A 13,937-nucleotide genomic window follows, 5' to 3' on the forward strand; every position below is an offset into this window, starting at 1 on the left:
TGGCCCCCTAATGGGGCCAAGTACTCCTGTTTGAAAATTGTAAAGAAATTTGGAGAGTACCTTACAATGATGCTACAGACCAGGTTTGATGAAGATCCATCAAGCGTTTCACGAGAAGAAGTCGTTAAAAGTTTTTTCTATGCTTACCTCTAGTGGCCCCTAATAAGAGGCCATGTGCCCCGATCTGACCAAAATTAAGCATTGTTAAGAGGGGACATTGCAGGATGCTACAGACCAAGTCTGGTGTAATTATGCCCAGAAGTTTCAGAGAAGAAAATGTTGACAACGGATGCCGGACGCCGGACCATCCGCCAATACGAAGAGCCCACCCTAAACCTTTGGTTCCGGTGAGCTAAAAATGTAAGGAAATAAAAAAGTAAAGTAAACAAATAGAAATGGTAATGTATAGTAAAACTGTAAAGGTGAAACGGATACGCATATGAACAAGTACAAAACTTGTCCGACGTTTGATTGATAAAAACATTCTGACAAGGTTTCAGTAAGACTGAGCCAAAACAGTGACCTCTATTCAGAGTTCACTACAAAATTACGGACGCCGGATTATCCACCTGTACTGACATCTCACTCTGACACCTAGAATCGGGGGAGCTAGAAATCGCCTTTATGGTATCAAAACTCCACAAGAAAATATTAAAATGGAAAACACTGACAAAGTGCAAGACAAGTCTTGGTATAGAACCTATCTAAGGAGTATGGTTGTAATACAACCAGCAATTTCACAAGAGTCGTGCGGCCATCAGGACAAATTCGCCAAATATAGTTCAAGCTTAGAATCAATAAAATTTAATAGTGCACAATTAGGATTGTAGGATGAAATTTTAATGTATGGAATATTCCAGACAAATTGTATTAAAAGTGGCATTAATGTGGAAATAATTCAGCCTGAAATTTCCAAACTGTGTGAAACCAGCTCGATTTAACCATACTTTCTAACATGAAATTTCAGAGATCCAGTCAGAACACATAGAAAACGCGCAAATATGTCTGACATCGATTAATCGTATAAAGTTTAATTGAAATCCTACACAGTGAAAACAAATCCGGAGAATCTGTATTTAATTACTAGTATGATCTTTAAGCGGGCCGTAACATCTAAAACATTTCTGAAGAATATTCCGGACACATTTTGTGATACAGTTGGAACCTAAATCAATATAACTCCTCTATTAGGTCAGGCTCCCCATAAATAAACTCCTCTATTAGGTCAGGCTCCCCATAAATAAAGACGTAGATACAATAGTTTACACTTACCGAATGACTTGACGGTCAATAGTTACCACTACTGCCCGAGGTCTGAAAGACCGAGGAGGCTAGTAGTTTTGACTATCGACCGGCAAGTCATTCAGTGACTGTTTTACTACATGACATTCGATACAAATATTCGTCTTTTCTCTCTCTTCAAGTTCTGACTTAAACCCGGCAAAATTTAGGGTTGAGCTATAGACCAGTCACATGTGGACCGGCAATTTATACAAGTATACAAGTTATACTTACATTTAAAACAAAATGAGCATCAGGAATACATCACTGTAACTTCAGGAACTCCTTTAACAAATTGTCCTCTACCGCGTCTTCAAATTCTTGAAAATTCTGAATAGGATAAAAACAATCGTTACTTTAGTATATGCTCTTATTTAAACCACAATTTTAAGTCATGGAGCTGAGAAGTTCTCGTAAAATGAGGATTCATTCTATTTTCTAGAGCAGTTTTTGACAAAGACAAACGTCTGCTGCTTGTGTCTGAAGGGACAGGTGGTGGACTTCACAACAGACAGTTAAAAACTCCCAGCGGAAGCTTTGATATTTGTTTTCTGACCTGTTTCCTTGGACCCTTGTTGCTCTGACCACTGCAGTCATTTAACATTGTGCGTATGGGGTTCGTTAGGTTACCATGCTATATAAAGAGAGATCTACATTATCATGATTATGTGTATGGCACATCACTGCACCTGACTCTAGGAGTAACACGAAAATGCCGTAACAAAATGTACGAGTGTTTTGTCCAGTGGAAAAAAAACGAGCTGAGGAGACGACATGAATTCAGAACATTTATTACATACTAGTATTTGGTCGTTTTTTGTTGTTGTTTTTTTTTGTGTGTGAGGGAATGCTAGACAGTTAGCTTTTGTCATTATAAAAGATTTTCATCAAGCAAAAACGTGACCGCCAAAATCAAAGAGCCAGCATCATCATTGTCAGGCATCGGTAACAATGTAAACTGTTTCGACACGTAACCATATAATTTGTATGACCATTTTGTTCCCCCCACCCCCACCCCCTAGAGAACTTTGCAACAATACAGACATAGACTGTCCCAAGATTTTGGTCAGATTTGGTAAAAGTTTTTACTGTGTCATTTTCGGGCTATTTACTCTTTTAAAGTAAATAACGAATCAAAGTAGAATTACAATCGGAACAAGTTCTTAACGTGGGACATTTGTTTTCTTAAGTGTGATTTACGATTTCCACTTTTTAGGTGGATAAACTTTCATTTTTGTCTTGTAAGTAAACTTATAAATATTAACATAAATATTCCAAATGGCCTTGTCCGCATTCTGGTATCAAGTAGTGTGCTCAATAAAATCATATTTCATGACTGAGCCGCACCATGAGAAAACCAACATAGTGCGTTTGCGACCAGCATGGATCCAGACCAGCCTGCGCATCCGCGCAGTCTGGCCAGGATCCATGCTGTTCGCTTTCAAAGCCTATTGCAATTAGAGAAACCGTTAGCGAACAGCATGGATCTTGACCAGACCGCGCGGATGCGCAGGCTGGCCTGGATCCATGCTGGTCGCAAATGCACTATGTTGGTTTTCTCATGATGCGGCTCATTTCGTGATTGCGAGCTATAAAGGATATAGCATACGCACAGCTTTTTTTTCACCGAAAAAAACAACATTCGTATGTATTTTGCTTAAGTCTTTTCGTGTTACTCCGGAGACAACTAAACGGGAAAGGAAGACAATGTATTCAATTCTCAAAAGAACAGAGTTAAAGTTTAGTGAAATTAATATGTGATTCATAACTGATTTTTAACTTCCAGAAATATTTTGCCTCTGGCCGTTCCAAGGCCCTGTCCAAAGTTCTGTGTTCCTTTGTTTTGTCCTAGTTTAGCCTATGTATTTTGCTGGTTTTTTTTCGAAACGCCCTATGTGTGCATTTTGAAAGTTTGATCCAAGAAGATATTCGTAATGCAAACCGATTAGTGTTTTAATATAAGATTTTGAAAACGCCTACGTTTGAGACGAAAAAAAATCCTCAATACTGATTTTAACGAAAAGACCTTTAATTTATAATAATGGAATTCGGGAAATTTTGATAAAATGGTTATTCGTGAATTTGCTTTTCGATTTTACCAAGACTTTGTAATAACATTAAGGTTTCGTAAATGCTAGCTGTAAAGCTTGTATGACGTGCATTATAGCACTAGTTACACGTGCTCAGGTGACAGAGGTCATAATTCAAGTATCATATAGAAATCACCAAACTAGATCAGATTTTATGAATAATGAAAACTGAATAACAAAACATTTCAATAGGTATGAATTACCATGTATGGATGAGGCGTTAATAATGTCCTTAAACGAACCCATAAATGCCGAAAACATTAAATCGCCCCTACTGAATGTACGCACGTATTGAGTGTACAATATACGGGTTAGGTTTAATTAACATTAGCATTCAATGCGTGCGTACTCTCAATTCGGGAGAATTAATGCCGACCCCATAAATGCTCTGTTAGCTCAAGTATTCGGGCTAAATATTTCAAGGGAGGTATTTAATGCTATAAATATCCATTGAGCTGATAAGGATTAATGCCCATCTTCTAAATAATCAAAATAACTAATAGATAATGCTCACAGAAAGTTTTATTTACTTGCCACTTGATAAGATATCATCAAACTGTTACATCGTTATGTATTTCTCATGGACTTTCATGGGACCTGTTTTGCTCATAACCTTATATCGTTTTTCCGTCCTTTCATGTCATCGTACCTTTATGTCCTCTTCCCGAAGACAGTAACTTTTGTTGCTTTGCTACTTACTCCTTTGTGCCATGGCCGATCATAGGACATGACAAAAACATAACAGAAATATATTCTTTCAACCTCCGCGCAAACAAATCTAGATTGCTAAAGGCACAAACTTCAACAATGTTTAAATCCTGTGGCTAATATTTCGGGAGAATCCTGTTAGCTCCGAAAGCATAAGTTACAACCTGAATTTGACATTGTTTGAGAACACAACTGGAATCCCTCCACATTCTATGTAAAAATCAGAAACGTTTCTGTCATCAATAATACCCTGGTGTACAAAAAAGGAATTTATATGGACCGTCTTTTTTCTCAAGAAAGGAAGGAAATAATTTTAAGATGTATTACCCCACAGTATCTGTCTTCGTTGAAAATGGCTGGCGGAAGTAAGTCTGGAATCCCTGCCTTTTCCCGCATCTGGTCCCGACCTTCTTGGTTATGACAAAGATCGATTTCTTCAAAGTCAATTCCTTTCGCGTCGAACACATGCTTAATTCTGTTCTGTCTGTTGAAGATCTGCAAAAAGAACATTGGCAATATGTTTGTGTAAATTAGAATACTATACTATGATCTTGAAACTGGAAAAGTCACGATATGACATGAATTGTGTCCGTGTCACTCTGAGACTGATTTAACCCTTACCCTGCTAAATGTCTACAACGAACTTGTCCATCTTTCAACTCGGGCAGTACCATTAACTGTTAAAAGGGGTGCTTACCAATAAGATACTGACTGAATGCCGAACAGTATAGATCATGATCAGACTGCACGGATACTGTTGTAATACTTTAAGAACAGTAAGCAACATGGAAAATCACTTCAGGCGTTAGAAGTTTTGCTTTAACGGTGGTCAGTCACATTTAAGGAACATTTTATGACATTTTTTTAGGGCGACACACGACATTCAATGTGGCACTAACCAAATTCCGTATTTTTAGTGTAAAGATTTATGTGCGGAACAAGAAAAGACTCATAACGTAGAGTTTAGATCCCTATTTAGAAATGTATGTTTCATCATTTTTACGAAATTTTGTAATTATTCCAGTTTAATATGAAAGTATTTAAAAAGAGGTTTTACATTGGATATTCCAATAATTTGGACCAAAAGGGAGAATTTAAAATAGTTTGAAGCTGCTTATTTCGTTTAATTCCAATGTATCCATTGTTAAATGACAAGATAGACAAAAGGAGGTTATAATGAATTTACAGACTTGCATTCTAAGATAATAGTTGCCAGTAGTACACTGTGTTTTGTTCACAGGAGATAACCCCTGAGCCTATTCAAATTTTGTATAATTATGTCCCATCTCTTTTCAAAACACTGGATAATTAGAGCCAAGACTGATGAAGTCAGAATATATAACAGAATTATTTTTTTCTGAAAAAAGATTATCTAGTCAGTTGCCAGACTAACATCTGAGATACGTAATACAGTAGTTCTTATACTCTCATCATTCCTTAGGCAAATAATGTTTATCAAATTTATACTTATGCTAAAATAATGTCATCTTGATTTGGCAACCAGAATAGGAAAAATCTAACATATATTTATTTAACACTCAGTGAACGCAAATAAGAGTAAATGGCCATGTTGACCAAAATCTGATTTACCATCTTTAAGTATATATGTGCACACCTGGTAGAACGTTTATATGTCACACTTTTATATGTTTTGTTTACTTATTTGTTCACATGTAACAGATGAATACTAGTATCTTCGCAAATAGTGCATGTTCTGTTCTGTTCTGTTCTGGTGGCATGCCCCATTAATCAGACTGATGTATGGTATTAATATATATTAATAAGTTTTTATAATTAATACTGCTTTTGATATTGATAAACAAGATAGAGCAACATTGCTGTTATATATAATGTACACATTTTCCCTATAGGCGAAAAGAGAAAGAATATTAAGTAATATCTATGGCAACCGACCGGCGTGTAACGTGATTTGCAACACGTGTGGGAATCTATCATATGCCACCTGCAGTGAACTGTATTACACATCTACATACATATCAGGGAAAGAACAGAAGAAAGAGCAAAATTAAGTCTACTCCGACATTCAATATTAAACTGCAGCTATTTTATCAGATGTTATTTGCTGCCGCTATAAGTGTAGTTTATTCGATATAACCATATAACCGCGTACGCGTCTGCTTAAACTTTTCACCTGAAGAAAATATTTTTCAAGACAGAACACTTCGCACAAATGGAACAAAACTGCACAGTGTCTAGTGTAAATTGTAAAGTTAAATCATTTTAGTTTTCACATACAAGGAATAAAAAATGTGTTTTATGTGAAAACAGCTTGAAGTAAAATAAAAACAAATCTAAGACAACATGCATGGAAAACTGGTAAAAGGATATAATAAATTCTAACCTCTCTATTTGTTGTCATCGACGTTGTATACAATTTAATAACCATTTTTGCAACATTTAAATACGAAAAACTACAAATGACTCTTTGTATCCGGAAGTAGCTATTGATTCTGTTTTCTCTGAATCACTTCGGGGATCGCGGCAGGTTTCAAAGAAAATGTCTTTTGCTACGCGCTACTTATCTCTTCCGGTATCCAGAACAGAATATCGTCTGCTTTGCATAAACACAATAAGAAGCATGCAACAACATAGAAATCTGAATATATTTGATATTTTCTAATGAAAACCTAACCTAATAATCGCCGATTTTAGAAATCCCCGTCGACAGCCTCTTCGGATATTTGATAGCAGACATCTGGCAGTATCAATTATTTCACTACGGGGGAGTCAGCAGATTAACTGATAGTATACGTCTGCAAATGATGCTCCTTTCTTTACAAAACAATATATAATATATTTATTTGATGATACTTGTTGTCATGAAGAAAGAATCCTTTTCGAAAAGTTACAAAATTGTGCTCATACAAAAAGTGATTAAAAGACGTAGCCCTCTGATTAAATTGGAATCATCCACGAATTATTATTTATATCCATGACTCCGTGGCACTATGTAGAAGGGTGGGGCAATTCTGCCCGTTTTCTTTTCTCTGTTGTTTGTCGTGTTATATTTTTACAAACGCGTAGTGAAATTATATCGAATATTAGGCCCACACTTACTTTTCTAAACACATTAAATTGCAAAAAATGATCCATTCCTTCAATGCAGTTTCTGTCATGTTTTGACAAACTTTTGGAAGAAAAAAAGTATTGAGATATTTCTCTGTTTCTTAGAGAAGTCCAGCCAGGCAGATGAAACTATGTTATTAAATATGTACGAGTAATTAATGTGGCTTCTTCCAAAACTTGATTTCTCTGGACTTTATTAATCTTTATCGCTATAATTACACTAGATTCTAGTCTAATAATTTAATGAATATCTTTTATTATATTTCCATTTTCAGGCAATTAATGAACCTACTTTCTGTAAAATGTTATCTGTTGACTGCCTTAATGGCTTTGTTTATGACGTGGCTGCCACTTTGTTTTCTTACGAACATAAAATGTACGAATTTCTTGCTAAATCCTATATTTGATAATCGTTTTGTCACATATTTATCAAAGGTTTGAATATTGATTAACATGATAGAAAGTATTATCCAATCCATTGTTTTTGATTATCTCCCTTTATGGTTTTAAATGTGTATATACACTATTACAAGAGTTGATTTTCTAACAATGTACTTAAACATATTCCTATTTTGTTTCTGTTTTTAACATGAAACTAAGTTAAAAGCCTGAAGGAACTTTAATCTATAAAGGGAAGTAAGTTAACATAAGACTGAGATCAATCTACGTCACCATACCAGTCTACGTCACCATACCAATCTACGTCACTAAACCAATCAGTCTACGTCACCATACCAATCAGTCTACGTCATCATACCAATCTACGCCACCATACGAATCTACGTCACCATACCAGTCTACGTCACCATACGAATCTACGTCACCATACCAATCAGTCTACGTCACCATACCAATCTACGCCACCATACGAATCTACGTCACCATACCAGTCTACGTCACCATACCAATCTACGTCACCATACCAATCTACGTCACTATAACTATAACTTGCTTACTTTGTCGTTTGATTAACGTACTAAATGCAAGGCAAAACAAGCAAATCCGATGAATTGGTATCCCCCGCCGAAAGGGCTTGTGGTGAGGAATGGCCAAAAAATATATCCGGCAAGAAGTTATCTTGAAATTCTACCAGCTTATTACTGAGAAATGGCTTCAGACGTGGATTTTTCATTAAATCACGGGCAATAACTCTAAGGGAAATTGACCAATAAAAAAAAACTTAACGGGCATCATCGCAGTATGTTGGTGCATGTTTATTTCAAGTTTTATGAAATTCTACCTGATAGTTACTGAGAAATGGCTGCGGACGGACATTTTTTTTGCATTTTTCATTAAATCAAGGGCAATAACTCTAAGGGAAATTGACCAATCAAAAAAAAACTTGACGGGCATCATCGCAGTATGTTGGTTCATGTTTATTTCAAGTTTCATGAAAATCTACCAGCTAGTTACTGAGAAATGGCTGCGGACGGACGGACGGACGGACAACGCCATTTCAATACCCCCCTTCCGATTTCATCGGCGGGGGATAATAAACGTGTTCGTGCACGTCTTGAATTAATGACTCTAAAAAGTCTTGAAATGTCTGGTGGTTGCGGGTTTTGTTAGATTTATTTTCTGTTTAAATAGCAATCTATAAATATACATGAATGAAAAACAAATACAAATGTGCCTCGTATCTAAGATGAACTCTGTCTGACCTAGCTTGTGATGTAACTATGGGCTGGAAAACCTTATCATTGATAGATCTTATATAATCTTAAACAATCTATGAATGCATACAGACTGAATCAGAACTGCTTGATCATTGATAATTAATCCGCATTGTTCATGAATAGGACTTTTTTGTGTAGCACATGAACATCCTCTGGATGTGATTTGGAATCAAATAAAGATGCTATATGATTGTCAGAATTACACTTAACTTTGGTAGCGGGTAAACCCGCAACCAAAAAGATAAATTATTTTTAAAATAAATTCTTATTTCATCATTTAACGAACATTGATTTGAGAGCGGTACAGTCTGACTTCATTCCAGTGATAAAACTGATCAAAAACTTGTCACTGGGAAATGTTCTAAAATATAAAAATGACGACCACGACTTTATATAAGTTGATTAACCACAGGCTTCCTTTTTTAAAACTCAAAATTGTTTCAATTACTTCGAAACTGTCTTGTTGTTGCTTGCAGTTGTATAACAGTTTGGAATTTCAAAGTTTCAAAGTTCATTTCATTCAACTCTCAGTTTGTAAACATCATATAACTAAGACATTATATGTGAATTTTGCGGGATGGATTTAAGTAATTATAGCACACTGATAAAATCGGGGAGGATTTTAGTAATTATAGTACATGAAATACTGATAAAATCTTTAAAATGTTTTAAAATAACATAAATAGGTATTGCAAAAGAATTAGTAAAAAGCTATACTCCAGAAAATATTAGTTTTCTTATCTGAATGTACAATACAATTATAAAATTATAAATAACTAGCATATAGTTTCACAAAAATCGTAAATCCGCACCCCCTACCCCCTCTCCCATCTTGAAAATCCTAAAAAAAGGAAAGAAGAGAAAAAGGAATGAAAATGTTTTTTTCGGAAAGGCAACACTAGGACCGCATTCAGCCCAAAAATATTTACAACCCTGTACTTGTCAACGGCAAACATCCACAAAAATACCCCCCCCCCCCCCCCCCCAACGCCCCTCCCCGAGAAAATTGGGTGGATCCGCGTATGAGCTGGATATATCAATCGTGCGCTGCATTTAAGGGCGTTTCATTGTTCTGGTAGCACTTTCCTGTCCAGCGCATTGCATATATAAAACTTACACTTTTCTCTATTTAGCTGGTCATGCTATTTCAGTCAAATTATAAGTCTTTTCCCATCTACGCTCGTGTGCATTTACAAAGAGGCAGACAGATGGCCAGATTCCGATCTGTGCCACTAGGGAAGGTTCCGACAGTGGATTCCCGGACTTTTGATAGATGGTCTTATTATTTATTGTCGGCTGATGATATTACCTAATAGGTAAAATCGCTTATCTAAAGGTGTTTGATTATTACCTTTGTAGGTTCTGATTGCCTATATGTGTAAATTTATGTTTTAGAGTAAAATTTCCTACTTTTATTTGATTGATTATGTATACGAAAGGATAAGCTTTGAGGTCTGAAATTATTAAGTCCCTAGTCGCTATAATTATGAGAGGTTGATCTATCAATTTTTAAGGATTACACTGTAGGTTCGCTACTAGTGAAATTCTCATTTGCATTTATAACTGAAACTTTCCTACTATTGAATAAAATTCATAAACTGTTTATCAGTTTGGTTCTTTCTTTAATTTTATTATTGGCTGGATTTTACTTTATCAGTTTGTTTCTTTCTTTATTGGCTGGATTTTAGAGTCAATGGATATACCCAGAGTCAAACCTAGGGGACAGTAACCGCCCCTTTATATCACAGCGGGTCAGGCAAAGTTCGAATCCTAGTGGGACAAGGTTAACATAGGCTACCGAACACTGGTTGAACTCGAGAGAGAGAATAATTCTGTCTTAAGGGATCGGCTGGTGCGAGGTCATATATACCCATTCAGCCTTGACCGGTGTGTCCTACCGACCACGCACGGACTAATTAAGGCACTTACTTGACCTTTGACAATAAAGAACTCAAAACGGTTACTATATCACGTAATGAAATTGTCGCTGGTCACGTGATTTTTTTTAGCTTCAAGTATTTCAATATACAATTTGCAAATGTTGAAATTCATGTTTGCAATTTTTTTCCTTTTGCGTACTTATTTACCAGTTCAGATCTGTTTTTGCGTTTCGTAAATGGACCTAAACTAACAAAACACATGTTTCATCATTGTTTTATTAAATATCTGTAACATATTTTTCATCACTCTTTTATTAAACATCTGTAACATATTTTTCATCATTGTTTTATTAAACATCTCAGGGGCGTACCTGGATGATTTGGAACTGTACGCCAGATAGACGACCAGCATAACTATGAGCCAAACAGTGATGATGCGAGTATGGGGTAGGTGAGAGGGTGAGAGAGAGAGAGAGAGAGAGAGAGTCTCGATTGAATTGTGTAAGGATATTCTAGTTTTTGTTGTTATCGTTTTTGAAATCATCGCAATGTTTAATTTTCATGCATGACTTCTGCATCCGCATTTTGACGGTTTTTTTTTTTTTTTTTTTTTTTTTTTTTTTTTTTTTTTTTTTTATAAATGCGTCTACCTATAAATTGCGAATGTAACCGGTTTTATCAAATAATCATTGATACAGGTATATCTTTCTCACACGAAAGTAAACTTTTCCTAGAAAATGTAAACCACATCTAATTTTTGCAAACGAAAATTCAAACTGCGTAAATTGCTTTAGTATTTCGGTATCCTGGTCCAGATTGAATTGCACATCGATATTGACGTTATATTAAGCGCTTTTTTGTTCTCCCTTTGCATGCTTGAATACCAATGTTTTACTCGGGGCCTCTATGGCCGAGTGGTTAAGGTCACTAACTTTGAATCACTTGCACCTCACAGATGTGAGTTCGAGCCTCATTCGGGGCGTTGAATTCTTCATATGAAGAAGCCATCCAGCTGGCTTACGGAAGGTCGTTGGTTCTACCCGGGTGTCCGCCCGTGGTAAAATAATGCAAGGAGGAGCACCTTGTGGGAAAACTAGGACAAGCTTTCATCAATAAAATTGTTTCTTTATATAATATAGAATGAAGAAAAATATCGAAGTTGTTACCACTGCCCGTTCCTGGGCGGTGCCAACAGTGTTCTTTTTGTCATCACTGTCTGTTTTTTTTGTGTGCGTGCGTGCATGTGTACGTCTGTGTTTCTATTTAAGGTGGGCCTATTTGGCGATGTGTGGCTCTGGCTGTATTTGCTGTGCCTTATGCTTGTAAAGAATATACCCTTACCTTTTCCAAGATAGTTACAGGAACAAATAAATCTATTTCAAAAACGACTTTGATAAATCTCATGCAGATGATATTGTTAAACGAAGAACTTGAAACAGCCGCCTAATTCCCTTTAGGCTTTATATTTCATTGCATTTTTTCACACTTTTTCATTTCCCCGGTGTCGAATTTAATTGTACGCACAGGCGTATCGGCGTATGCCCAGGTACGCCACTGCATCTGTAACATGATGCTAAAAGCAGATCCTTTAAAAAGAATATTTAATATGCGCTAGAAGGAACCTTTTGGTCGGCTAAATCTTTTATTCATTATTTTCATACTTTTCTCATATAGATTCTTTTAACTGTTTGAAACCTTGTTTTGTACCGTCATATTACAATGTTATATTTCATGTTCGGCAATGAACATATTGTATGTCTTTGCCTAAATAAATTATCTTGAATCTTGAATCTGTACGTAACAAAATGCTAGAAAATGAGCTATATTCCAACACACCCTACCGATTTTAAAATACTAAATCATGTGACGATAAAGGTACTATTTGGTCAGGAATAAAAAATGAAATGTTATGACTAAGTATCATACCTGTGTTTGTTTGTATTTTTATTTGTGTGTCTACGGGAAAAATTGATTTCTGCTATATATGGTCTGTTTCAAAATAACAAGTTATTACTTTGAAACAAATGTGTAGCATTTTAGTTCGTTCATTTTATCATGGACAGTAGTACTAAGGACCTTATTTTGTACGTGATAGGAATATAACACATTCTTGGGTAAAAAAGAAGCTTTCTTAATTTTTACAACACCAACCAGAAAACTAAGAATTTTACTCCTAAGAATAAAATACTTTTACCAATTTTGCCAAAATCATCGATGGTATATACGGCATTACAATATGTACATGTAGCAGTAATATGGTACGCTGTCTCGGTATTCACATCGTAGAATGTGGTAATTTGTTTCTGGCAATTCCACGCAGCGCTTACCTCCCCTAGAACCTAGCAACTGATCTGGAAGAATTGATTTTTAAGATTTATGCTTCCCTTTTACATTCTACACATTTTGTGCTCATTATTTATTGCATTATATGCAAAATCATACCTAGTAAAGGTAATACTTTTATTTAAAAAAAATATAATTGACAGTACAATTCATTTCAAAAAACGTTTGTTATGAATAAAACTGTGCTCGGAACCAGTCAGCAATAAGTCTGGTTGGTTTCGTAATGTCTGTTTGATGAGCTAACTATAGACCGAGGAAGTGGTCGCTGGAATCTCGTTTCCATTTAAACAACATAAACATTATCTAAGTGTTTCGATAAAATTTTAATTATAAATATTGTGTATCTTTTTGTTAAATACATCTTACATTTCTCATGATGATTTATTAGCTTTATCTCTGCATATTACACAGTGTGTGTATTATGTCACTGAGTTTTACCTTACCAAAGACGAAAAAGTTCCAGAATCAGATAGAAATTATAGCATTCTATATATTTTGGACAGGGACAGCTATACATATTTATATGCCATACATGTTATTACTGTTCTGCTGAAATGTTAGGACTATTTCGGGGGCGATTGTTTACCGGTTGCTTGTAGGCAGACCATATTTAATAAGAGAATCTGAACCGTATTGTTAAGTCTGGGGCTGATCGCCCCAAAAATGCATTCTCCTACATAGAAAGTTTGTTATCTCTTCAACATACTGTCGAATGAATCAGATGGAACTACACACGGAATAAGAGCCTTAAACAAATATTAAACGTCTTTGAAACACAAATCAGTGTAAAAATACTTTTTACTATATGGCAAATGATAGAATTGTACATGTTATTGTTAATAGTTTAATAGTATGTTTTGAGGTAACCCTGA

At 35.6% G+C, this 13,937-nt stretch overlaps 1 protein-coding gene across 1 annotated transcript; it reads right to left on the reverse strand.

The window, feature by feature from the left end:
* Positions 1-1,519: 1,519 nt before the first annotated feature.
* Positions 1,520-6,574, reverse strand: LOC128548254 (SH3 domain-binding glutamic acid-rich-like protein 3). Its single transcript, XM_053522741.1, has 3 exons — positions 6,442-6,574; positions 4,407-4,574; positions 1,520-1,611 (listed from the first exon to the last, which is right to left on the reverse strand). The coding sequence occupies exons 1-3, from the start codon at positions 6,484-6,486 to the stop codon at positions 1,546-1,548; spliced, it is 279 nt and encodes a 92-aa protein (XP_053378716.1). The 5' UTR covers positions 6,487-6,574; the 3' UTR covers positions 1,520-1,545.
* Positions 6,575-13,937: the final 7,363 nt, after the last annotated feature.

Source organism: Mercenaria mercenaria, chromosome 14, assembly GCF_021730395.1.
Source record: "Mercenaria mercenaria strain notata chromosome 14, MADL_Memer_1, whole genome shotgun sequence".
NCBI lineage: Eukaryota > Metazoa > Mollusca > Bivalvia > Venerida > Veneridae > Mercenaria > Mercenaria mercenaria.

Bases quoted from the DNA above. Each gene is read 5' to 3' on its own strand.
- LOC128548254 (XM_053522741.1), bottom strand. From the start codon at position 6,486: ATGGTTATTAAATTGTATACAACGTCGATGACAACAAATAGAGAG. The intron at 4,575-6,441 runs GTTAGAATTTAT...TTCTTTTTGCAG, and splicing joins CGATGACAACAAATAGAGAG to ATCTTCAACAGACAGAACAG. The intron at 1,612-4,406 runs GTAATACATCTT...TATCCTATTCAG, and splicing joins ACGAAGACAGATACTGTGGG to AATTTTCAAGAATTTGAAGA.